General features: G+C 41.5%; 1 protein-coding gene across 4 annotated transcripts in view; it reads right to left on the reverse strand.

The window, feature by feature from the left end:
* Nucleotides 1-2,746: 2,746 nt before the first annotated feature.
* The window catches only part of CNST (consortin, connexin sorting protein), a 46,870-nt gene continuing 22,833 nt past the window's right edge, over nt 2,747-26,783 (reverse strand). For all 4 annotated transcript variants that reach the window (XM_082215027.1, XM_082215024.1, XM_082215025.1 and 1 more), the window contains exons 8-12: nt 22,853-22,874; nt 22,592-22,688; nt 18,064-18,941; nt 8,557-8,680; nt 2,747-7,728 (exon numbers count right to left, since the gene is read on the reverse strand). In XM_082215027.1, the coding sequence (XP_082071153.1) occupies nt 7,523-7,728; nt 8,557-8,680; nt 18,064-18,941; nt 22,592-22,688; nt 22,853-22,874 (1,327 nt within the window). In that variant the 3' untranslated portion in view covers nt 2,747-7,522. The remainder of the gene's footprint in view (nt 7,729-8,556; nt 8,681-18,063; nt 18,942-22,591; nt 22,689-22,852; nt 22,875-26,783) is intronic.

The raw sequence follows: 26,783 nt of genomic DNA on the forward strand, positions 1-26,783 counted from the left end.
AACATAATAGCAATGTGATGTTGGCTGAAAAAAAGGATAATGGGATCTTTGACTGTATTAATAGAAACATTGTTTCCAAGTAAATGAGAGGTAATAATTATACTTTGTTCTGCATGAGTCTGAATACATCTTTGTCCAGTACTGGGCATCATAGTTAAGAGGGATATATTTTATTATATTATTTTATTTATTAAATGTATATATCACCCTCCACCCAAAGATCACAAGATAAAAATGCAGGATAAAAGCACAAATAAATAGAACAAAAGCAAAACAAAAACACACACACCCCAAAAACATTTAAAAGGCTGCAGAATATAAAACAGCCAAGGGCCTGGTTGGTGAGGAACCGTTTCACCTGGTGCCTAAATATATATATTGAATTGAATGAAATTGAAATACTTTATTGTCACTTGTACAACTTGTATACAGTGAGATTACACAAGCACCAGCCCCAGCTCTCTTAGTCTTAATTCCCCTCGTTTGCTGACGCACACCCACCAAACCTGAAAGTCAGTTGCCCTGTTGCTATCTTTTCATTCAGCAGCATAACAGCCCACAGATAGAAGCTGTTATTTATACCCTGTTGGTGCGACTAATCATGCTTCTGTATCTTCTGCCTGAGGGTAGGAGATCAAGAAAGGGCTGGCCAGGGTGTGAAGGCACCCGAAAATTTTCCCTGGGGAGAACATTCCACTAACAGGGAGTCACTGCAGAAAAAGCCCATTCTCATGTTGCCACCCTCTGGACCTCTCATGGAGGAGGCACACAAAGGGCCTCAGATGATCATCGCAGAGCCCGGGTTGGTTTATATGAAAGGTACTATGGTCCTGAGATGTTTAAGACCATGGATGGGGAACCTGTGACCCTTCAGATCTTGCTGGACTACAGATTTTGCTGGACTACAACTCCCATCATCCCTGACCATTGGGCCATGGTGGCTGGCCTTATGGGAGTTTGAGTAAAACAACATTTGGAGGGCCATAGGTTCTCCATTCCTGACACGAGACAAATCTGAACAGATTCAGAGGCGGGCAACACAGTTTGCCAGTGGTGTGGGGGGGAAAGGCCTATGAGGAAAGGTTGAAAGGAGCTGATACATTTAACCTGAAGAAGAGGGAAAACATGGGAGTACTCCTTAGATACAGGAAGGATTGTCAGATAGAAGAAAACAAACTAGTACTGGACTAGATTAACCAGGGCTAGTTTAGATCTTAAATTTCCAGGTGGGCTTAATTTATAGGAAAGTGCATTTCCAAATGCACATTTACTTGGTTTTAAAACATCTAGATGAAATCAGTGGTTCTTAGTTCCAAGAAGGTATTCACAGGGTTGGCTGTATGTTGGCCTTGCACAAGGATGATATTACACTAAAACAATTCCCTAAATAGACTGATCATGACAAAGTGTTTAATTTATAGGTGCCTGCACAACATACACCATGTTACTGTTTTCAGATGCAGTAGACATACATCTTATTGTACATAGAATGTAGTTGATGTTGCAAATCACAGGTCTATAATTATACATTATAATCCAGGTCTTATAAATGGTAAGGTTTGTTCTTGGCTACTGCTTGTTTTTCATTTGGAGAGAAACAAACCCTGATCCCGAGTTTAAACATAATGACAAGACAGATTATAGCCAATTTGCTTGCTGGTGTGGCCCCTGCAAGAACAGGAGAGGCGTGAAGTGCCTGCTATTGAGGAGTGGGCACTGGCACAATAAACTATAGTTTATTGTCACCATGGTTTAATGAGACATGCAAACCAGGCCAATCAGTAAAGGCTTCAGTCAAAACACTGGGCAGACTGAGAAAACATTTGTGTGGTTTTGTATTTCCCATTTCCAGGCAGTAAGGCCCCTTATTTTTTTAGCTTATCGATTGTAAGCTTTGCAAAGTGCATGCGGGGGGGGGGGGGGAGAATACTGGAACAGAAAATTTAAAGCATATGGTGGAACAATTATTATTATTTCCATAGCACTAGTTTCCTCTTGTAACACTCCCTTTGCAATTTCAGCTGAACTCCACCCACATTGTCAGAGTTGCATCTTAAACAAAAGTTGAAGTAGTACTATCTGCTGCAGTTCAACTTTTGTATTTACATGTTTTCATAAAATAAATAATAATAATTCTCAGAAACTGCAGCATATTGGAAAACATGACAAAATACGATCTTCCAGATTAGATAAATAGTTTACTTAGAACAAAATCACAACTTTGTTCTTAAGTGATTGTATGGAAAATCTTTGTCGCACTCCAATAGGAGCAGGGAATGGGGCCACCATTTCTTGGCTGAAGCAGATGCAGCACTGGGCTAGGAATGGCAGAGAAATCACACAATTCCATAGAATTAAGCAGTTAAAAACAACTTAACTTTCATTTTTAAAGAGTAAGTGCTTGGGTCTGAGAGTTCCCCACTGCAGAGTGCTAGGGGGTGGGGGAAGGGAAGGAACATGAGGATGAACAAGAAATCATTCACAGAGTTATCCCAAAATAAATTTAATTCACCTTTAATTCACCTAGCAATTATGGTAACAAATCTCATGGGTAGTTCAGTGAACCTTGTTCAAATGAACAAGTTCATTCCAAGGCTTGGTTGTAGGTCTGCTTGTTAATTCCTTTTAAGTCACTGTAAAATAACAGAGTTACTAAAATGCTTTTTGAGAACAACGGCAAGTAGTTATCTAGAACACATTATTAAGGTCTACATCCTTTATTAATAACAGCACTCAAAAGACTCAATGCATTTTCTCAGGGACACTTTATTTTTGTTCATTATATTTAGAAATCACAAGCTTGGTTGATGCTTTCAAATAGTAATTTCCTCCCATGTTATTAGTAGCTAAGGTTTGATTTATCACATCTATTATTGACTTTGATTTGCCTTGACTTTACACAGTAGCAGAAGTTAAATTGCTATGTTTTCTTATTCTTACGAGTGTAACAGCCCTTTTATTGGAAGTTCAATAGTATGTGAGCTAGCTAGACTAACAAAATTCAACTTGATACCCAATTTGGCTTTAGGATTTTCACTTGCGTTTTACTGAAAAAAGCTTAAGGCATTCCCATTGTTGGCAGTAACTGATTGCACATCCACTGAGGCACAATCACACACATGTACAATATACTGTATAAAGATTAGCAAGCTGGGAGGCAGTGATTGGAAGAAATGTGCCTTATTAAAGTAGAAGCAACTAGAATTTTCTTTTAAACAAATGTAGCTTAATATTCAGCCAATTGTTTTTATATATAAATTTATAAAAGTTCCACATCCCATGTATTATAGTATAATTTGGAACAATCTAATTGTATTGTCCTAGCTTTCTGCTCTCTCTCACTTAGCTTTATTTACAAGACCCAGCCATTGACAACTAGGAGGAAACAACCATGAGAAATGGGTTATAGCTCAAGGCCTTTTGCATACATGAATTACAATGAAAGAGAAAAACTGTTTCCTACCTTCTAGTTCCTCTCAATTCCACAGCAATTTGGAGATGCGCTTTTCATTTAGAGCGGTTTCAACATGGAGGTTGAGACCCAACATAGCTTTATACAAGAGCCTTCTCTTTCAAATTGGTCACATTTGCATAAAATGTTTGCAGAATAAGAGCCTGAGATACTATGGAGAGCAACTTCAGCATATTTTAAAGGCCAGGTAGAGCAAATTTTGTTACGCAGCCAACCACCTGAAAGGTCACCACACAGCATGTGAACTATCATACCAAACAAGAATTAGTACCAATGTTTTACTGATGTTTTAATTTCTTATATGAACCAACTGGAATATCTAGCTACAGGTCAGGATCACATGATCAGCAGAGAGATGAAGCAGCACATGCAACATGGTCAAAAATTTGAGACTGCTTCCATATAGTGCTAATAAATGAGATCAACCATAAGACTGCTCTAAACCCAGCTCATGACACCTGCCTATTCTGTTTGCCCTCCACCTCAAACAAGGGCAATATGGGTGCTGTGGCCTGGGCTCTGTGGCTGCAGAGTATGTCAGTTTAAGGTGGTATAACGATAGGATTGCCATAGTAAAAATTCAAAAATATACAGAGTCTGGTGGAACAGGGTGTTACAAAATAAAGGAGATCAGTTCTGTTCTATGGTACTGCTGTGATCTAAAATCAAACAACTATATATTTTTTTTAAAGGGGCATCTGGCAACCCTAGTGCAAAGTGAGATATTTTAAAATCTGCATTGTATTTCTCTTTTAAATGTGCAATAAAAATAATTTTAACATTACTTCTGCCAAAATGAACCTAAGTACAAGGCTTCTTGATGGCATACTTAAAAAAAAAATTCAAGTTATCATTCTCAATGTTTTTGGTGATCAGGAGCACAAACACTTAAAACAGAGGTGAAACTCGTGGTTGCTTTAAACATTAATATTCAACAGAACATCAAACTGAAAATTACAAAACCCCAAAATATATAGTAACTACATAATTATAGATACAACATTATAGCTACAGAAGGCATGCTCATCAACAATCCATCAGAAAATTACAAAATAAAATAATAAGAAAATTCCTTTACAGATCAAGCTAACTTAATAAGAGCAGACAAAAGTGATGTACTGAACCAGCCAGTAATCAGGTTAAAAACTCATGCCTCCCTTTTAGAAGGTTCAAGCACTGCTAGAGTGGAACACAAAAGGCCTTTGGAGTGCACATGGAAAACTGTGTTTAGACATAACGAAGCCCCCCCCCCCATTAGACACAAAACACATAAAATTGCTAACTACCCCATTGTAAGACTTGCTCTGTCAGCACATAAATCTTCAGGCCAAGAAATCAAAGTACAGTATAGTTGGGAGGGGGAACAAGTGTGTTTCTGAATCCTCTCCACCAAAAAGACTTCCTATACCCTGGAGAACTGCAAGAGCAATCTCTGGTGGTGCGGTGTGAGAAACTGTAGCCGGGGTGGGGGTGAGGGGTAGAGAGGACAACACTAATGTGGAAAGATCTGTGCACAGGCAGCTAAGGAGCTCTTTGGATCCTAACCATGGGCTGGAGTATACCAACAGCTATGCCAGCATAACTCTACAACTAACTGCTTTGCCAACATTGCAGGCTGGCCAGCCAATGGAACTAAATGGGATTGGTGCACCAGAGGTCAAAATGCAAAAGAGTCTTCTCCAAGAAGGGTTGGGAAGAAAGAGGAGATCCAATCCAAAAGACATATCCAGACTGCTAATTAAACAGGTGTGCCAGGTGTGCACTCTCTCTCTTTCTCATCACATAGATAGAGACGGGGGGGGGGGGAATCTAGTTGCATAACACCGGCCACTTAGCAGAGAGGGGACATACCTAGAAGAAGCACTGCCAGTGTAGTTAACATGTCATTCTTCTGAAGGAAAAGCGTGATATAAAAACGAATCTTTTTCTTACCAATTCACATTAAGATGGAAATCCTTTCAAATGCCCCAAAGCCTTCCCTTGTGAAGTTTAACATTCAGAACACCGCTTTCACGATTTAACTTTCACTGCCATTGCACTTTTGTTTTCTGCACAGCCAAGGCCTTAATATTGGTACACTCTGCATCATACACCACTAGCATATTCTGCGCACACCTTTAGTGGAATGCACTAGAGTCCTGGAGACTGGTTTCTAAAAATATAAGGTTGGATCCATACTTGCCCCTCTGTGAACAGAAAGGCTCCTTCCTTTTAGAGAGGGAACAGGGATCCAGCAGAGGCTGCCCATGAAGGAAGGGGGGGTGGTGATTTTCGCCAATTCCCTCTTTTGTCTTCTGCCCCCAAAGCTACTTCCCACCCTGTTTCAGAGGATTCCACAACGCTCTGGGCAGGTTTTCAGGGGACAAAGAAGACTGCAGGGGGGAGAGAGATTAGCAAAAACTGCCTTCCCACCTGCTTCCTCCAATACGAACATAACTGTTGACTGAGAGCTTCAATCAAGCCCTTAATTTCATTATCAACTAACAGATTATACCATTAATTTAAAAAATAGACATTATATTCCAGTTTTACAGTACAAATGTATATTTATACCAGTGGCTAGAAATGGCAGGGGGTTTCCCACGGCCATCTGCTTGGCCACCAGGAGAACAGGATGCTAGACTAGATGGGCCACTGGCCTCATCCAGCAGGCTCCAATGCCTGATTATTATATAAGCAATTTCTTCTTGGTAGGGAGAGAATTGGGGATTTTATCCAACTTTTCTCTAGTCTCACATATCATTATCAGAAAGCTTAAGAAATGCAGATTAGAAGGAATCAGCATGCAGTGGATATTTAAAAAGAAAAAATTACTGACACCGAATAATTTCAGTGATTTCAGAATAAGAATCAAGTTCCAAACAGATTTCGGCAGGTGTCAGTCATGAGTCCGGTGTTTGTTGTCGTTTTCAGTTCTGGAATTAACAAAATTTTCAGCCAAAAGGAAAACTAAGAATGTACTGTCACCACAAGATAGACTGATGCTCATCTTTTTCATGGGTGAGAGAATATATATCAGATATTCTTAAGCTGATATGCAAGCTTTTTCAGAGCTTTCTTAATTATTTTTTTCCCTTTTCCTTCATAATTTGGTCAAGGAGAAATCAATTGCTTTATTAAAGCTAAGGCAGTTTTGATACTGAGGCTTATTTTGCTCACTACAAAGAAGAAACCATATTTGCCACTGAGCATAGACTCAGTGGGGAAGCGTAGCTGATAATGGCTCCCTGGACATGTTAGTGGTGTTTGCAAAAGTTTTGTTTTCATTCTTAGATGTACACTTAAAACATAATAGTTGTATATCTAAAAAAGAAATTTCTGACATAGCCCTTTACAAGGGATGCAGATGGTACCATTTATTGGCCGTAAAAATTATTTAAAATGCCATTTTTTTATTGTTGCGGCAAACGTTTTCTAAAAATCCACTTTTAAGGAATCTACAACTAAAAAGCTGTATATGAAGCAATGGAGGCATCCACTCATTACAGCTGCTACAATCTGAAATGCAAGACAAATTAATTAACAACTAGGCTGAGGGCTCTGATTTCTGCTGCACCACTCCAATAAAATTACAAAACTCACTAGGACAATTAAAAATCAGGACAAACAGTAATTAAACCCAAATAAGGTACGTTTCCATAAAATATGAACTTATTGCATGATAGTTGAAGACAACATCTTTGCATGATCAGCCAGAAAGACAATATAGTCCTGCTCTAAGTTTACATGGATTGCATACAATTATGTGGGGACTGGAAACTGTAGGGTAGGTGATAAAACTTTTTCTCTTCTTCATTTCCTAAGGTTGGTGGATTGCTGTTGAAAGCATCACACAAAGGTAACAGTAGGGCAGTTTATCAGTCCGTCATGCTGCCTCATGATATAGTAGCATGAATTCCACTTATGCGCCCCTGATTACAGGAAAGTATCTCCTGAGCAGAGGTACTTCCTATGTCATTCACTGTAACTCTTCTGAAGGTGCCATGGTACAAGCAGCTTGAAATATTTTTCTCTCTTCAACAATTGTCAGTGAGCTGTCAGCAATTTCTTCTATGTGAAGGATAGCCAGTGCTTAAGTTCCTCTACACCCTGCACTATTCGAGTATAATAAAAGTCCATATTGGCAGCAAAGTCAGTACATACAGGAGATTCTGTGTCACCAAGCGTGCAGTACAGCGCAGTTCCTCCAACACTAAGGAATACAGTTGCTACGCACAATAAGATCAGCAGAACACAGGAGCCACCTCCAACTTCCTCTGTAAAAATAAGATACATAACACACAGCTGTTGAAATCGCAGGCAACCAAACTACTTTTGGACTCTTACAAGATAAAGATGCATGGCTTTATCACTTGTTTCTACAAGACCCCCCACCCCCTCCGTTTACCACCCAGCCTGATGATGAGTTCTGGAGGACTCAAAAGCACCTTGCTCACCATTTTATGACACGTGGGTTGGTGTAACAAAGGCATTGCCTTACTATGGGTCAACATGCCTTTGCGTGAAATGGAAACTCTTCGTGAAACTTTGCATGAAATGGAATGAATGTACTGTGTATGTCGCCCCCCTCCCCCGATAAAAATATAGAAACAAAATTGGAAGAGAACAATTTATAATAATCTATGCCACGAGTAGCTAAAATGTAGGGCAATGCCTAACATCATTGAATACAGTGTAAGTTTTTTAGTTCTACAGAATTGTTCATCAGGCTAGATGGTAAACACAGCAACTATGGAGTGGGGAGAGAAGAGAGGGACAAAAATATTTTGCCTAAGGCTGAAGCTATGGAATCTGTATCCGGTACCAGTCTTACAATGAAATGGGGAAGGAGCTAGTAGACATTCAAAGGATGCTATATAGGGCTATGTGGGTAGCAGTTCGCACCAGTGCCTGTTGTGAACGAGAAGCATAAAATGGCTAATTTTCCATTTCTGAACACAAGAACTAGTCTGTGTCCATCCTTAAGCAGGAGACATGACGATCCCTTGTTCAATAGATTTCAAGTATGCCTTAGTTGACTGCAACTCATATTGTGTAATTTGGGGGGCAGGGGCGGGGGGTTGTGATAAACAAAAGCAGGGTACCTTGGTCAAATGTGTCTTCCATTTCTAGGAATCTTACTCTTCTTTTAGACTCTCTCCGCTGGATCTGAGCATCACTATCATCTCTCTTCTTTAATATTGACACAAGCCCCTCCGCAGGAACAGTCTAACAGGAAAGATAAAAGAGGTGCTTTTAATGACAGACTATTAAGTGACTGGACTGCCTTGCACACCACAATATAGTAAACTATGGTTTACTGCTGGCTCCCAGAGAAGAGCTCATACTTATTTGCTCCTCCTTGGTCCTTTTAAGAACAGCATCTTGTCTGGTTAAGGGATCTCCTCCTTACCTATGACCAATAGGCAAGCTTTTGTCCTATGGTTACTAATCATGATTAATGAGGAGACCTCAACCTTGGTTTAGCTCAGGGGCGGACTTTGGTAATCTTTCATAATATGGTGCCCTGTAAAGTCCCAAATTTGGCGCCCCCAAGGGATCTTCTCAATTATTTATCTTTTTAATTTTGCACCCCTTCAGCTCACTTCCCTATGCAGGAGAACCGTCTGTACCACCCTAAATCTGGTGCTGCTTAGCTGTACACTGAGCTGTGCTAAAGGAACTGGGGAAGAGCAAAGCACATGTGAATTTCTCTCTAGGAGTTGGCACGTTTGTGTGGTCCTAGTAAACTGTGGTTTGGCTTTCCCGTGATGTGCAAATTAGGCCACTATGTTTGGCTTTATATACAGTGGTACATCGAGGTACAAACACCTTGGGTTACAAACACTTTGGGTTACAGATTCCACTAACCCAGAAATAGTACTTCGGGTTATGAACTTTACCTCAGGATGAGAACAGAAATCACGCGGCGGCGCGGGAGGCCCCATTAGCTAAAGTGGTGCTTCAGGTTAAGAACGGTTTCAGGTTAAGAACGGACCTCCAGAACGAATTAAGTTCGTAACCAGAGGTAACACTGCATTTCATTGGCTACATAATTGCACCAATATATTCCAATAATTATGCAGCATTATATAATTTATATTAATAAACTATGACATTTGCTTCTAAACTTTGCTGTTGTTGGAACTTATAATTAACATGGGTTATTTTGCAAGGAATTTCCCCCTAAATCACCATAAACTGTAAAGGTAGTGCTATATTGTGATTACAATGTAACATACAGTCTGAATAGTCATATTTTTTCTTTATGTTATGTTATTTATTTATGATGAAAAATATTTATGCTTTTTCTTAGCTGAAAAGTTGCCTTTATTCAATTTGATTACAATCTCTTTATATATTTAAAGGGGTTTCCTTCTCTTACACACTCAGCTCAGCGTACATCTCTATGCAATTTTAGCATCAGGAGGGCATAGGTTCCTGATTTAAGGGATCTTGTACTTACTACAACTCTCAAATCACAATGTAACTCTCTGCTGTCTGGAATATGACCACATGAGTATTACAATTCCTTACTGGATAATGCTAACAACATCACTTCTCATGAATGATACAATCACATCAGCCCCTACCACATTGTGACTAACACCAAAGCTCATTATGCAAAGAAATGGCTGACAGAAGAGTTGAAAGTGACTAGTCTCATGATAAAGTGTGAAGACAACCCTTCTCAGTTTCCACCCACAAAGCAAATCTTCAGATTTTGCAGTGAGACTTGAGATGGACTCACTGCCTTGGGCGTGCTCAAAAGCTTCCTGACACTTTATTTTGAGACTATATAGTTGGTGAGAGTCATTCCCTGCTATGATGGTATATCATCCAGCAATCATAGAATCATAGAATCATAGAATCATAGAGTTGGAAGAGACCACAAGGGCCATCAAGTCCAACCCCCTGCCAAGCAGGAAACACCATCAGAGCACTCCTGACATATGGTTGTCAAGCCTCTGCTTAAAGACCTCCAAAGTAGGAGACTCCACCACACTCCTTGGCAGCAAATTCCACTGTCGAACAGCTCTTACTGTCAGGAAGTTCTTCCTAATGTTTAGGTGGAATCTTCTTTCTTGTAGTTTGGATCCATTGCTCCGTGTCCGCTTCTCCGGAGCAGCAGAAAACAACCTTTCTCCCTCCTCTATGTGACATCCTTTTATATATTTGAACATGGCTATCATATCACCCCTTAACCTCCTCTTCTCCAGGCTAAACATGCCCAGCTCCCTTAGCCGTTCCTCATAAGGCATCGTTTCCAGGCCTTTGACCATTTTGGTTGCCCTCCTCTGGACACGTTCCAGTTTGTCAGTGTCCTTCTTGAACTGTGGTGCCCAGAACTGGACACAGTACTCCAGGTGTGGTCTGACCAGAGCGGAATACAGTGGCACTATTACTTCCCTTGATCTAGATGCTATACTCCTATTGATGCAGCCCAGAATTGCATTGGCTTTTTTAGCTGCCGCGTCACACTGTTGGCTCATGACAAGTTTGTGGTCAACCAAGACTCCTAGATCCTTTTCACATGTACTGCTCTCAAGCCAGGTGTCACCCATCTTGTATTTGTGCCTCTCATTTTTTTTGCCCAAGTGCAATACTTTACATTTCTCCCTGTTAAAATTCATCTTGTTTGTTTTTGCCCAGTTCTCTAATCTGTCAAGGTCGTTTTGAAGTGTGATCCTGTCCTCTGGGGTGTTAGCCACCCCTCCCAGTTTGGTGTCATCTGCAAATTTGATCAGGATGCCCTTGAGTCCATCATCCAAGTCGTTGATAAAGATGTTGAATAAGACCGGGCCCAAGACAGAACCCTGTGGCACCCCACTAGTCACTCTTCTCCAGGATGAAGAGGAACCATTGATGAGCACCCTTTGGGTTCGGTCAGTCAGCCAGTTACAAATCCACTGAGTGGTAGCATAGTCAAGACCGCATTTTACCAGCTTCTTTACAAGAATATCATGGGGCACCTTGTCAAATGCCTTGCTGAAATCAAGGTAGGCTACATCCACTGCGTTCCCTTCATCTACCAGGCTTGTAATTCTGTCAAAAAATGAGATCAGGTTAGTCTGACATGACTTATTTTTCAGAAATCCATGCTGACTATTGGTGATCACAGCATTCCTTTCTAGGTGCTCACAGACTGTTTGCTTAATGATCTGCTCCATAATCTTCCCTGGTATTGATGTCAGACTGACTGGGCGGTAATTATTTGGGTCCTCTCTTTTCCCCTTTTTGAAAATAGGGACAACATTTGCCCTCCTCCAGTCTGCCGGGACTTCGCCTGTTCTCCAGGAATTCTCAAAGATGACTGCCAGTGGTTCTGAGATCACATCTGCCAGTTCTTTTAATACTCTTGGATGCAGTTCATCTGGCCCTGGAGACTTGAATACATCTAAACTAGCCAAATATTCTTGTACTATCTCCTTAGTTATTCTGGGCTGTGTTTCCTTTGCTGAATCATTTGCTCCAAATTCTTCAGGTCGGGCATTGTTTTCTTTATCGGAGAAGACTGAGGCAAAGAAGGCATTGAGGAGTTCAGCCCTTTCTGTGTCCCCTGTTTGCATTTCACCATCTTCTCCTCTGAGTGACCCCACTGTTTCTTTGTTCTTCCTTTTGCTACGAACATACCCATAAAAGCCCTTTTTGTTGCTTTTAACCTCTCTAGCAAGCCTGAGTTCATTCTGTGCTTTAGCTTTTCTGACTTTGTGTCTACACGTGCTGGCTATTTGTTTGAATTCCTCTTTGGTGGTTTCCCCCCTTTTCCATTTTTTGTACACATCCTTTTTTAATCTTAATTCAGTTAAAAGTTCTTTAGATAGCCACCCTGGCTTCTTTAGGCACCTTCCATGTTTCTGTCTCATTGGTATTGCCTGACGTTGTGCTTTTACTATCTCCCTCTTAACAAACTCCCAGCCATCATGAACTCCCTTTCCTTTTAGTATTGTTGTCCATGGGATCTCACCCAGCACTTCCCTAAGTTTTATGAAGTCGGCTTTCTTAAAGTCAAGAAATTGAGTCCTAGTATGCTTGGCTGCTCCTTTCCGCTGTATAGTAAACTTCAGAAGAGCATGATCACTCGCGCCTAATGATCCTTCCACTTCTACCCCACTAACCAGGTCATCAACATTGGTTAGGACCAGATCTAAAATGGCTGTTCCTCTTGTTGCTTCTCCCACTTTCTGGACAATGAAGTTGTCTGCAAGGCCAGTGAGGAATCTGTTTGACCTTATGCTCTTGGCTGAGTTTGACGTCCAACAAATATCCGGGTAATTGAAGTCCCCCATTACTACTATCTCCCTTCCTTTTGCATGCTTGGCCATCTGTTCCAGGAAGGCATCATCTATGTCCTCCGTTTGGCTTGGGGATCTATAGTAAACTCCCACAATGAGGTCTCTGTTATTCTTCTCTCCCTTAATTTTGACCCAAATGCTCTCACTTTGGCTTTGAGGATCTAAATCTTGGATCTCTTCACAGGTATACACATCCCTGACATATAACGCCACTCCTCCTCCTTTCTTGTCTGGTCTGTTTCTCTGAAATAGATTGTATCCCCCCATTATTACATTCCAATCGTGGGACTTATCCCACCAGGTTTCAGTGATGCCTATTATGTCATATTTAGTTTGCTGTACCAAGAGCTCAAGCTCATCTTGTTTATTTCCCATGCTTTGCGCATTAGTGTACAGACATTGAAGTCCATTAATCATTCCCCCGTGTCTCTTATTTAAGGATTTTTTCCTCCCACCACTAGGTCCGCGTGCTGTTTGCTCCATTTGGTCTATGACATCTGGATGATCATCTTCATTAATTGATAAACTCCTACCTTCAGGAGCACTGTCTCCCTCCCCCACATTAGTCAGTTTAAAGCCCTCCTGATGAGGTTTCTGAGATTTTTGGCAAAAACATTTCTCCCAACCGTTGTGAGGTGCAGCCCATCACTTGCCAAAAGTCCATCTTCAAGAAACTGCAGTCCGTGATCTAAGAATCCAAACCGTTCCTGTTTACACCATTTGCGAAGCCAGCTGTTCACTTCCACTATTTCCCCCTCTCTCCCTGGGCCACGTCGTTCAACTGGGAGGACAGACGAGATGACAATTTGTGCATTTAGTTGCTTCAATTTCCTGCCGAGAGCCTCGTAGTCTCTTTTGATCTTCTGGAGGCTATTGCTTGCAGTGTCATTGGTTCCCACATGAATCAAGAGGAAGGGGTAATTGTCAGTGGGTTTTATGATTCCTTGCAGTCGTTCAGTTACATCTTGGATCTTAGCCCCGGGGAGACAACACACTTCCCGAGACATCTTGTCAGGCCCACAGATCACTGCTTCTGTTCCCCTCAGTAGGGAATCCCCTATCACCACTACACGCCTCCTCTTGGGTTTGGTCGGGGTTCTTCCGTGAGCTGTCCGTTCCAAGGTCACCTGCACATTCCCTGAGGACTGACTTTGCTGCTCGTCTTCATATACCTGATCGACTGTAATGAGGGAGAGATCCTCAAATGGAGGCTGCTCTCCGTCTTCCATGCTAGGGGAGAGGACCTCAAAGCGATTGTGTATTTCTAAACAATCAGAGTGAAGCCTGGGCCTCCTACTTCTTTGAGTCACGTTTCTCCATATATCTGGCTCCTGTGTTGGTGAACTAGCCTCCTTCTCAGGGGAGTCCCCTGTCTCCTCCTTGGTGGGGACGGTGTGCTCTGTTGCTTCCAAGAAGAGCTCCAGCTCTCTAATTCTTTGGAGCGTAGCTACACGTTCCTCCAGTTGCTGGACTTTGTCTTTTAAAAGGGCAATCAACATGCAATTGCTGCAGGTAAAGCTTCCTGCAACCTTTGGCAAGATGGCAAACATTGCGCAGGAATCGCAGGCGACTGCAGCTGTTCCCTCCCCTTCCATCTTGAGATCGTGTCGTTGGGGGTGGCTACAGAGGTCCTCCATCATAAAAAGCTTGAAGACAGGACAAATAACTTCCCCCACAAAAAAACCCCCTAGGTCTCCCCCAACAAACGTTTGAGACTAGCTCCCCTAAATCTAAAAGATGCTCCTTCTTCAACTGCTGCCCTGCAAACTCTGATAAGCTCCTCCCACAGCTAATCCCCTGCCTCAACAGAAACCCTGCCCCCTCTGACCTTTACACAGGGAAAACAGCTAATCAGCCACAAAGAAACACACACACACACAAGAAAACCCTTTTTGCTCCTTCTTCAACTGCTGCCCTGCAAACTCTGATAAGCTCCTCCCACAGCTAATCCCCTGCCTCAACAGAAACCCTGCCCCCTCTGACCTTTACACAGGGAAAACAGCTAATCAGCCACAAAGAAACACACACACACACACACAAGAAAACCCTTTTTGCTCCTTCTTCAACTGCTGCCCTGCAAATCAAAGGAGAATAGTGAGGAAGACTGAGGAAAGAGCGAGACCAGTGAAGGGCCCACTTTCAGCTGCTAGTGTGGATAAATTCAGACACAGTTTGATTCTTCTGTGACGCATACAGGCTACTGCTGCACAGGTTGGAAGATATTTCGCCACACAAGTGCCCCCTTGCTCAGATGCTGGGAATGTAACAGAGCATTAGAATGGGCGCAATCTTGAAAGCAAAACGCACAATTACAAAGCACATTTTTATAATGTCTCTAATGCATACTTCTGGTATTAATAGTTTTAGTTCTATCTGAAAAGAGAAAATCAATAAGCTGAACTTCTAAAAGCACAAGTACGCAGAGCAGAGATGTTAGTAGCTTGTCTCTGAAGAGGGAGAAGTTATTTGTGCTATTTTGGCAAAACCATTAATAATACTTTATGAATTATTCAACATTCAAGGACGCTGCTGCGCACATGCTACTGCTATTATAATTTTATGTGGTCAGGCTAGAAACAAAACATTGATCGTTGTTTTTTTGATTGTATTATATAATAATATAAACCCTAACAGGAAGATTGCGAACTTGAGTATTAGCTGTTGATATGGAGGCAACTGGCAAGATTAAAGGTTTCACAATATGTTGCATATTCCAAGCAACTTGGAACATGTATCATATATCTGAAAATAAACTTTCAGCTCCTAGTAATTTGCTATTACCCTGCCTTGACTTTGGAATTGCATTGTGCAATGCATGAGCATGGATACAATAGACAACCATAACTTATATAAATAATGAAGCCTTGCTAACTTGGAGTAAGCCTCCATGGACATCATGGGTCTTACTTTCAAGCAAATAAGGGGTGTGCATATATATCTTGCAGACTGTTTTAATGTATAGACATGCTTTTGGTTTCCCCAACACCAATTGTTTCACACAAAGATTTGCTTTCTGAACATTACATGTGGACAATAATTATTTTCCATAGATTAGCTGAATGGGGTGTCATTGTACATCACATTCTTCTTATCCTGATACAGCATATTTCAATGCTTCATGCTGAACACACATGCAGATCAAGCATGAGGGTGGGTCAAAGGTCAAATTATGTGTTCAAATGTCAACAGAATCTTTACTGACATTACTTTTAATGCTACACTCAAGAAAATTCCCCTGTCTTTATGAACTAAACAAAGCAAAGGTCAAATTCTAAAAACAATGAATACTGAACAGCTGATCACTCACAGGCTTCAACCAACTATTCTTATCAGCCTTTGAGGGTCCTTGGCTAAGGCTCCCTCAGTGGGGTCCCATTCCTAAATGGGCCTACCCAGTCGCTGTCCCTCTCACTCTCTGTACCCAAATCACACCACTGCTTGTAAAAAGAGAGCAAGGCAAGTGGAGGTTTCTCCTGATCTTTGCTCTTGTCACTGCTGACATGCTTGGAGAGAGCAGGTGAACAGACTGCAAAAGCGAGACGAAGGCTTTGGGGGTCATGTGAAACTAGGCGGGTGCCCAACTACACCAACTCCAGTCCTGATGCTTGTAAATCTGATCAGAATAAAACAGGAAACCTAATAAAACTACTGGATTGCTCTTGCTTCCCCTGCAAATGCATAGCCAAGGCAGATAAGCCAGAACATTACAGAGTCTTACATAGTACAAGATATAGCCCTGCTCCAACACCCCCTTGCTTTTCCTTGATTTATGTATCTCTGAAACACATGCCTCCAGTTGACACATCCTAGGGAACAAACTCCCTCTAGAGAGAGCCAATATTACTCCATATTTGGCCTGGAGAGATTGCTATTGAATGATGCAAGGTACTCTCTGTCCCCTCTTCAGAGACCAAAGTCTGCCTGCAAAGAAGTCAGAGCCCAGAGAACAGCAAACCTAAGTTAGGAATTACATAATGTTTCCCATAAGAACACTGTATCATCAGCTTTTGCCTTCTTACAGTAAACATAAGATGAGGGGAAGTAGGAACGAATGGCATTCAAATGGTACTTAGAAATGCAAAAAATAAATAAACATGGGGTGCGGGGCTCACTATGTTTACGGATACTGAAGTTTAGCAAGTGTAACATAAAAGATGGCTTTCCTCTTAAGTATTTAGAAATATAGAAGTTGATGCAATTTTGGAGCAGATTTTGGCTGTATACAATACTCCCTTGAGACGTGGTAAAAAGTGAGAGAAGATAATAAATGTATCCAATTGTAATCCTTACCCATAAACTAGGTATTAAGACTGAAGGTTTATAAGAAGGATGTTTAAAATATTGCTAATAAACTTCAAAAACAAACACTCTGTTCAAACACATCTCTTTGCTGTGCTGTTCCAGTTAATAAACTGTGCCACTGCTACTGGACGAAAATGGAAATGACTGACTACTGAAGACAAGTTTATTTATTCTACTTCTGACAGTTAGCCTTAGGGATCAATCTTGCCTTCAAAAGAGTTTTGAGGGGGGGGGAGGCAGAACTAAACAGAGGGCTCTCTTCCTTCAATCTTTTACAGAGCAGTGCATAATGCCTTTGGTGAACAATATTCTAGATGATTCATTTAGCATGCCCAGAAGTACACTGTGACCTCAAATATGTCAGTCAGCTATAAAAGTATGGTGTGTTCTGTCTCAATCTCTGACTTCTGATGCTGGCACTATGTGCTTTGGAACAGCAGTAAAAAGGATAAGCCATTATATCCTCAGGCCTTTCATTTACCAACGGTACCTAAATCAATCAGAATAGCTTAAAACTCCTTTGCTAAGTCATTCTGCCCATTTTCTTGCTGTTCAACTTAAAACAGCAATGGTAGAACCAAAGATATTCTCACAAAGAGAATAAAATACACTCACGATTGTTCATCAGCCAGCCATGACTAGAATAACTGAAATGTTATTGTTAACCTCAGTTTGAGGTAAAGCAAAAAGGTCTGAAATATTCAAGTATTTTTTTACAAATGCCCCAGAGAGCTTTTTTCATTCTGCACCCCCTCCTCATGATTATTTTTGCTACTGTTTGGCCTCTTAAGATGCATAAGTTTATTTATTTTATCCTCTTATTTTTCATAAAGAAAACTTTACTTACCTAAAACTTAATCAATAAACTTGGAAAGGAAAAATAAACAACACATCCTCCTAAACATGGCTTCTTTTCAGGAAAAAAACCACTACTTTTTTCATGCTAGAGAACACAAATAATATAAACCACGAATAGTGCCAACAGTGTTGGAAGTTATTTTTGCCAGTGTTTACCTCTGCAATCTCTATTCGTTTTGCAAGTTCATCAAGTGAAGAAAAGCTTTCATCCAGTGAATAACCTTCCGGTGAACTATAAAGTGCTTGTTCAGGAGGCATATGTGGAAGAATTTCGGAGTCCCCTTGGCTTGCTAGGCATTTAAGGGACTCCTCTCTGTCTGTTATGCAACCATTTAAAAACCGATCAAAGAGGTCTTCTGGTTCTTCATTTTCACCTTCCTCTTCCAGTACTGCTGTTTCCTCCTGTATCCCTTCATATGGAACACTGTCCAGTTCAGGCATGTTACCTTCAGCATGCACATCCCCGGTGATGTCTGATGTTCTGCCCTGCACAGATTTCTTATCACTTCCATAAGCTGTCTGTTGCTGGTGCTTGTTTAATACGTTGCTCCCCAACGGAGTACTGGAAATCACAATAGAGCCAGCTGACCTGAGTAAGTTTTGTTCAGACTGAACAGTTTCATCTGAGGGAATTAGATCAGGAGGCATATAATCGGCCTCTGTCAAAACCAATGTGTCTACCATTGGCTCACTAGAGCACTCTGCTGCAGGCTCCTCAGCAGCTGCTTCTATTTTTGCTACATCCTCAGAGAACTGCTCTTCTCTTGGCTGCAGCCCGTCATCTTCACTAGCATCCTTTGTAGATAAACAGCCTGGCTGAGGCGTGCCCAGTGTCTCTGTGGGCTGGGTGGCTGGCTCCAGGGTTGATTCATCATTGCAGCGCTCCTCCTCCATGTGGTGCTTCCCCACAGAGAGTCGAAGACTTGCCTTCTCTTCAAGCCTATGACGCTTTTCGGGTTGGAAGCTCTCACACCTCTCACTCTCTTTGCGATTGTTCTCTTTCTTTGGTTCAGCGCCAGGCCAAGTCCGAGTATCTAATGCAACAGGGAAAGAGTTCAAGCATTTAGAAGCGATTCAATACTTCAGCATTGTAGGACAAAGAAGAAGAAGGAAAAATCAGCAACCTGAGAGAGCACTACCCGTTCATGTTTTGACTGAATTCCTGTCTGGCAGCAATCGCTCTGCTCCACTAATTTTCATGTGTAAAATACAAATCATAGTTAAAGTGAAGCAGCTAACTTGTTTTCTATTGACTTTTAGAGCACTTAAGACACCTCTACATACCCTGCTGAACAAGGGTGTGATTAGTTACATATCTGCAAGTTTTCCTTTGGCTTTGGCACTAAGTGGCTTGATTTCACTTAAGTATTTTATACAGAAATTACAAATTGCTTTAAACATTTTAAAGGAAAGGGAAACTGTGATGAATATTGGTTGCTAAAAATATAATGGTAGCTTCAGTAACTATAATTAAAAAGGTACAAACCATACTGTTTACTGAAATTTTTAAAAAGCCTTCATATGAAAGATTATAAAATCTCCATGATGTTTACTGCTGCAGCCCTATGCACTACTAAGTATGCATAGGTACCATTAAAAAAGTATATTTAACTATGCAATGGGTTGTTATTGGGCAGAGTAAAGGCTGGGGGGGGGAGGGGAAGGAAGATTTCTTGGCAGAGAAGCCACTGATTCCTAAGCCCTGCCAGCTTGCAGGTGGGAGCTGCTTGTTCTTTCCCCACCTGCTGCTATTGACAGATGTTTCCTAATTTCCCTCCCATTGACTCTAAACAAATTACCGTATTTTTTGCACCATAACACTCACTTTTTTCCTCCTAGAAAGTAAGGGGAAATGTCTGTGCGTGTTATGGAGCGAATGCCTGCGGGTGGGAGGGGGGGATCTGCTGTAGTCGTGAGCAGAGGATCCATGGTTCCCCTTCCTTCCCTCCTCCACATGGATCCTCAGGATTTTTGCATTGGGCTACTCCAAACTCACTGTCAGATCACATGTCTGTGGCCACAGCATGAACCACAAAAATCATATATCCACTATTTTGTTTAGAATATTTTTTTTCTTGTTTTCCTCCTCTAAAAACTACGTGCGTGTTATGGTCTGGTGCGTGTTATAGAGCGAAAAATACGGTAACTATGACAGCTCTGTGGTTAGTTATTTGGTTTAGGTATGTATGTCAAGGGAATGGGAGGCATCTTCTGGTCTACCCAACAGGTCCCTTTTCACTCCTTACTGCCATCAGCAGTGAAGGAGCAATGGCAGAGGAACTTTCTGCTACAACTAGGCCATCAGCCATAGAATGGCTCCCTTAAAGTTTACTTTGATAGAGTGGATGGAAATGATCTTAAGTGATAACAGTATCTTGTGTTTTGAACCAATGCTTGCAGTGCCCCGATGTAGTACATCACACCAGGATACCTGTGCAGCATCGACAGATACAGAACAAGGAGGAGATGATGGAGATACAGGACATCCAAGGGGTCTAGAAACAGCTCAAAATCCTATTCATTGACGCAACCTGTCTCACATGGTTATTTTAAATACTTTTTTAAAATAAAAAACAACCACCTCATAGAATGAAAAGTACCGCCAAAGCAAAAAGATCTCTCATGTAGAGAGAAAAAAAAAATTCAGCCGCAAAGCATAACCAGAAACCTTAGGGAATAAAATGCTAGGCTCAGTTTCCATACCATATTTAGATAAAGCTTATAAGTTTTAGAGCAACAGATACATAGAAATGCAGGCACAAAAACTTGGCTACCTTCCCATAAGGTCACGTGAGGACAGAACCATTAAGATTTCTCAGAACAACATAATTGTTGATAAGAACAAATAGATATTTTGACATTTTCTACGTAGAAAGATAAAAATGTACTTGAAGAGTCTCTTTTCCAACTAGAAGCTTTGTTGTGGAAACTTGAAGATCTGCACAACAAAAGCATTGGTCATGCCTCTATAGCGTGAAGTAGTCATTCCTTCAGCGCACCAAAAGGCACTGACAAAAGAAACTTCCTTAGTAGGACTGTAGGCCTCCCCAGGGGGCCTGGATGCTAAGGGGATGCACTGTCTAGCAAAAACCTTTCCTGCACACAGTGTGGCAATCAGCAGATCAGAGCTTGCTTGGGAACAAACATCTGCTAATGTGATGAGACAAATACATGTAACTTAACCGCTGATGACATTACCAGGGGGCCACATATATGAGGCGTGAAGAGAGGACCTGAAGAACACGGACCACAAGGAAGCGAAACAAGATATTACTAAAGGGGTCAAAGAGGCTAAGAGGTTGCCTGAGATGAAATGTGATCATAGCGAGAGGACATGTTCCTGATCTTTAGTGAATTGATTGATTAGGATTCATACATTGTCCTGCTGAAATATACTGCTTTGCTGGCACCACCATTTTGTTTGGATGACCTCAGTACTGGAGCACAGCATAGGGAGCAGCTTAGGTTTCTGTATACTAGCTGTGCTGAAAATAGTCACAGGGAAAAAGCTAGCACAGGGAAACATCTAAACAAGAATAATCTAACACAACTAGCTTGTGTTGATGAAGAGAAGTTGATACCAAGGCATTCAACAAAGTCTCCCTGGTTATAGTGGTACCTTGGTTCTCAAACTTAATCCGTTCTGGGAGTCCGTTTGACTCCCGAAATGGTTCGAAAACCAAGGTGTGGCTTCCGATTGGCTGCAGGAGCTTCCTGTACTCATTTGGAAGCCGCGTCGGACGTTCGGCTTCCGAAAAATGTTTGCAAACTGGAAAACTTACTTCTGGGTTTGTGGCGTTCGGGAGCCAATTTGTTCGGGAGCCAAGCCATTCAGAAACCAAGGTACCACTGTATTTGATTTTAGGGCACTTTGGAATAAGCAGAGCCTTCCTTGGGCTAACTGGAAAAGCTCCAATTTTACTTCCACCTGACGATCACAGGCACACTGGCCATGGCCCTTTACCAAAGGTGTTAATTATACTCACAATCATAAAACCATTGTTTGCTAATGATCCCACGTTGTGGTTGGAATTCACAACCGATTTACCATGCAGTCCTGTACTCAGAAGTAAATCCCAATGACGGCAATGAGGCTGACTCTTATACTGGGTATAGGATTCCTTGATTATACAGTCTTTTCAACCCTCAAGGATGCCACACACCAGCAAGGAGAAGGCTAAAATCTGTAAGCAGCAGGCAGGTACACATCCAGGCAGACAACATCTCTGCAGCCGACTGCTCCACAGCCACCTTCAGCCTCTTTTTCTATTTCCATGCTAATTTTAGCAACAGTGGTGTATGTACTGAAGTTGGACAGCGTTTAATGTTAGGGAAATTAGGTCTAGTATTTGAAGTCACTGCTCACACAGAAGAATAAAATTGTATACTTGGAAGGGACCATGAGAATCATCTAGTCCAACTCCCTGCAATGCAGGAATCTTTTGCCCAATGTGGGGCTCACATCCACAACCCTGAGATCAAGAGTTTCATGCTGTAACAATTGAGCTACTCTCATTCCTATGTTCTGCTGTTTTCTAAGAGAAGTCTAAGGCATCAAAAACGTAATCACCTTCTTATATTACTCTTGTTAGAAAAATGCCTAGCTAGTGCTACTCTAAATTAAAGCTTTCTAAACACTGACATGTTTTAAAAATAAAACTGAAAAGATTTACAAGAGGGATACCTGAATCACATGCAGCCGCACCTCTTTCCTTAAGATCTTCAGATATCCTTAACCCTACAAAACTCTCACGTTTCAGGGATTTTTCTTTACTTATTAGCTGAAAAACACAACAGAATTCCTATTACTGAATTTTGTTTTTGTTTCATTTCATGCAGTACAGGTTATTATGCAGTGTAAGCTCTACACATTACATTTAGCACATTATAGAACACCCGGACATTTACTTGTAAAACTATGCCAAGAAAAAACTTCACAGTTTACCTTGCTTCGGAAGACCAGCGGCCTGCAACCAAAAAAGAAAATACAAAATAAACAGCTGCTTCCACAAAAATATTATTCACAAAAAACATCATCAAAACTAGACGACAAATCAGATTAGTTCTTTCCATGCTCTAATATTAGCACAGAAGTTTCCAACACTGAAACACTATCTGTGCCAGCATAGTTTTAAAGCACAGAGCCAGACCATATGCTAACGTCATTACAAACTGCCAATTATTACTTAATGGCCCATAAGGCAGTAAAAGTGGTGAAATCAATACAAGAAGTGCTCTTATAGAATGTGTTTATACAAATGTATCAGCTTTCAAAAAATTGTCCTGAATTGAAATTGACCACTCAAAGGAATTAACAGTGCTTTTTAGATCACTGAAAGTACCACCTGAATAGCACTACTTCCTGTTTCTAGCGACACAAGAGAGTTAGGAGTGGATGGGAAGCTGTGAAAAACTAGCCTCTCCTAATATTTTGCAGCACCTAGGCAGCACACTCAGTTTCCCCATTTTGCTCAATCTTCTAGTCTTCCACAGAAATAGCAACATATTTAAAAAGTGGAAGAAAACCATAAAAATCACAACACTGGCAGGACAGCTCAACCTTTTAAATGTTGTGCTTTATACTTCAAGAGCCTATTTCCAATAAAACAAATTATAAAGTAAAAATAAAAGCCTAAAGACAAACATAGGTGATTATTAAAATGTTAACTGCACACAATTCTTACCATTGACAAGAAGCAATTTGTCCACAATGCAGTCCAGAGCTGCACAGTGAGTTCTGCATGCAAAGCAGTGCTTCTGACACCCAAGCACTTTCATTTTACTGTCACTTATATATCACATTTTTACACTGCCTTTCCACCAAGCAGCTTGGAACAGCGTCCTCAAACAATCACGATCCCCAATAAGTTGCATGGCCAAGAGGTTATGTAAGATCAGGTCTCTCTGGATTGCATCCAGCTCTCTGGCCACTACTCCACACTGGCACTCTAAGAATTCTCTCCCTCAATATGGCACTTGACAAGCAAATTCTGAAACAGTGGGAAGCGGCTTCAAATCCACTGAAGAGAGATTTCATTTTTTGGGGTGGAGGTGGGGGAGTTAAATGTTCTGGAAGCAATTCTTGGTGCATGTGACAAAGAAGCCTCTCATTACTGGAGCGTCTGATGTGATAAATGCAACTGTAGACCTGTAACACTTACTTTTAAAGTATTGTGACTGTTAAGTAGAATAACATTAAACACAGCCATGCTCTTGGATCTTAGCGCAACTAACTGAATAACAGTTTATGATCCATAATAACAATGCCCCATCCACACTGACTCATTTATTAATTCTCTATCTCACCCTTGCTCCAAGGAGCTCAGAGCAGCATACGTAACTTCTTCCCCCCAGCAATTTTATCCTTACAGCATTGTGAGAGTGATTCACTTATGAGATGGTGAGCTTGGGGTAGTAGGGAGCCATCCCAACTACCCCGTCTTCCCAGCAGAGCTAAATGGGGGTGCCAGGACCAGCACTGCATCCATAGCCCTGCTGTGCATAATAATAATAATAATAATAATAATAATAATAATAATAATAATAATTTATTACTCTGGGCGGCTTCCGAAAAAATATTAAAATACTGTAATACATCAAACATTAAAAGCTTCCCTAAACATAGTGCATAGTTATCAAAGTGGAAGGGCAGGCAGATTGCCCTTCGATCAGAACCAGATTGAACTCTATGCTGTCATGTGATGGCAGGAGGGCCAGTTTGGGATCAGGTGGTTCCCCAGCCAGCTCAGCCCTGCCTTCACCCTTGGAATGTTCTGTTTTGGGGCTTTCTGCTGCCTGCCACCAGCAGGGATGCTGGCATTGGCACATCTGCCAGCCCACACATTTGGCAGGTGAAAGGGGAGCCCCTCATCAGCAGAATGACACTGGCATCACTCTGCAGCCAGCATGAAGCCATCAGAGGCCAGGAGAACAAGTTGGAGGGATATCTCTAACCAATCTACCCCATTCCTGCCTGGAACAAGGGGGTTTGGACTGCTCTGTGAGCTTCAAGGAAGAGCAGGGATTTAAACCTGCATCTCCCCATTCTAAGCCCACCACATTACAGTGGATATCTACAACACACAGAAAGCTAAAGATCAGTACACTGACTATTAAAGAAGGCTCAAAACTGGATATTTTTATTTCCCCAAAACACATGCTATCTCATTAAACTTTACAACAATCCTGCAATGTGGGCCAGTATTATCCCCATACTTCAGACAGGGGTTGGGAGTGGTTTGTCTGAAAGCCGCCTAGTGAATTTTTGGCCAGGGTGATATTTATATTACGTCACTCTTAGGCTTTTATGCTACAGTACTGTAGTGCACAGAAAGAACAGTGGAAAAAGTCTACCTCATAGCAGCAGCACAAAAGAAGCCAAGTCATGCCAAGGACATAATTTTGGCCAGCGTGAGCTTTCCAGAACAGCTTTCAACGGGGAAGGCAGGACGTGAGTGGAAGAGGGAGAATCTCCAGTGCTCATGCAATTGGGAATGGAACTCAGAAAACCAGACAAGGTATCCCCCCCCCCCTTAACCCATTTTAACAATCCTCACATTGGAGAAGATGAGGCTTTCTGGGGCAGCCGAAATCTAATAGCTAAAAATACAATTCTCATTAAACATGGGCTGGAGTTTAAATAGTTACTTGGGGGTTTGTGTGACAGTGTTAATAATGGTAGAAAAGCAGGGGGTGGGGAAGTAGGGAAGGCAGCAGTGGACGGTTCAGCCAGTAAATGAATGACACGGTGAAGGATACAGCAATAAGAGTAAAGTATGGGGACCGGAGAACTAGGGTAGAGAAAGGTAATTTAACAGGAATGTTGGAAGGCTGGAACAGTGGCAGGTAATAAGGGGAGGACAGGGACATGATGGAGGTGAGAAAGGGTAACAGAAGGAAACAAAATCAAAGTGGCATATAGGAGACATGATAGGCAACCTGTCAAGCAGAAACGTGGAAGGTGGGAAAAAGGTTTTGTACCAACCTTTCTCCTTTGTGGAAGTAAGATTCCTGTATACTTACTTCCTCAAATGTCATAAGCTCTCCTGGCCTATTTGACTGACCCTCCACTCCACCCAGTCCCCTTAGCAAATTTGGTGTGTGCTCCTAGCACTGGTATTGGGGTAATCAGTATTAGTGTTCGACCCTTTCTGCATTGTTAAATATGTGAAGCTGCCTTATACCTGAGGTCCAGTGCCGAGGGCGTTCTGGTGGTTCCCTCACTGTGAGAAGTGAGGTTACAGGGAACCAGGCAGAGAGTTTTCTCAGTAGTGGCACCTGCCCTATGGAACGCCCTCCCATCAGATATCAAGGAAATAAACAAGTATCTGACTTTTAGAAGACATCTGAAAGCAGCCCTGTTTAGGGAAGTTTTTAATGTTTGATGTTTTATGGTGTTTTTAATATTCTGTTGTGAGCTGCCCACAGTGGCTGGGAAAACCAAGCCAGATGGGCGGGGTATAAAAAATAAATTATTATTATTATACCTAAAGATGTGGGACCACCATGGATGGCTCTTGCTGGTAGGCCAGTGAGCAGAGCCTCCAATGATTATCTTAATGCTTGGGTAAGTTCATGCAGGTGTAGGTGATCCTTCAGATAATGTGGTCCCAAACTATTCTTTTAAGACAAAAACCAGCACCTTGAAATAGGCCTGGAAATTAATAGGCAGCCAATGTAACTGACTCAGAAAAGGTGTAACATGATCTAATATGTAATAAGTATGGAGTTGGACGGTACCTGTAAAAAGGGGACTGTGCAGACAATTAGTGCCTGTGTCCTCTTCTGGCTTTCCATCCAATTCACTGTACCCAAAAAGTTCTGTCAGTCACCCATGAAGTCTGCAGCTGTTTAATTCCTGATCAAGCAAATATAAT

This window comes from Podarcis vaucheri (genome assembly GCF_965113315.1).
Source record: "Podarcis vaucheri genome assembly, chromosome: 3".
Taxonomy (NCBI): Eukaryota; Metazoa; Chordata; class Lepidosauria; order Squamata; family Lacertidae; genus Podarcis; species Podarcis vaucheri.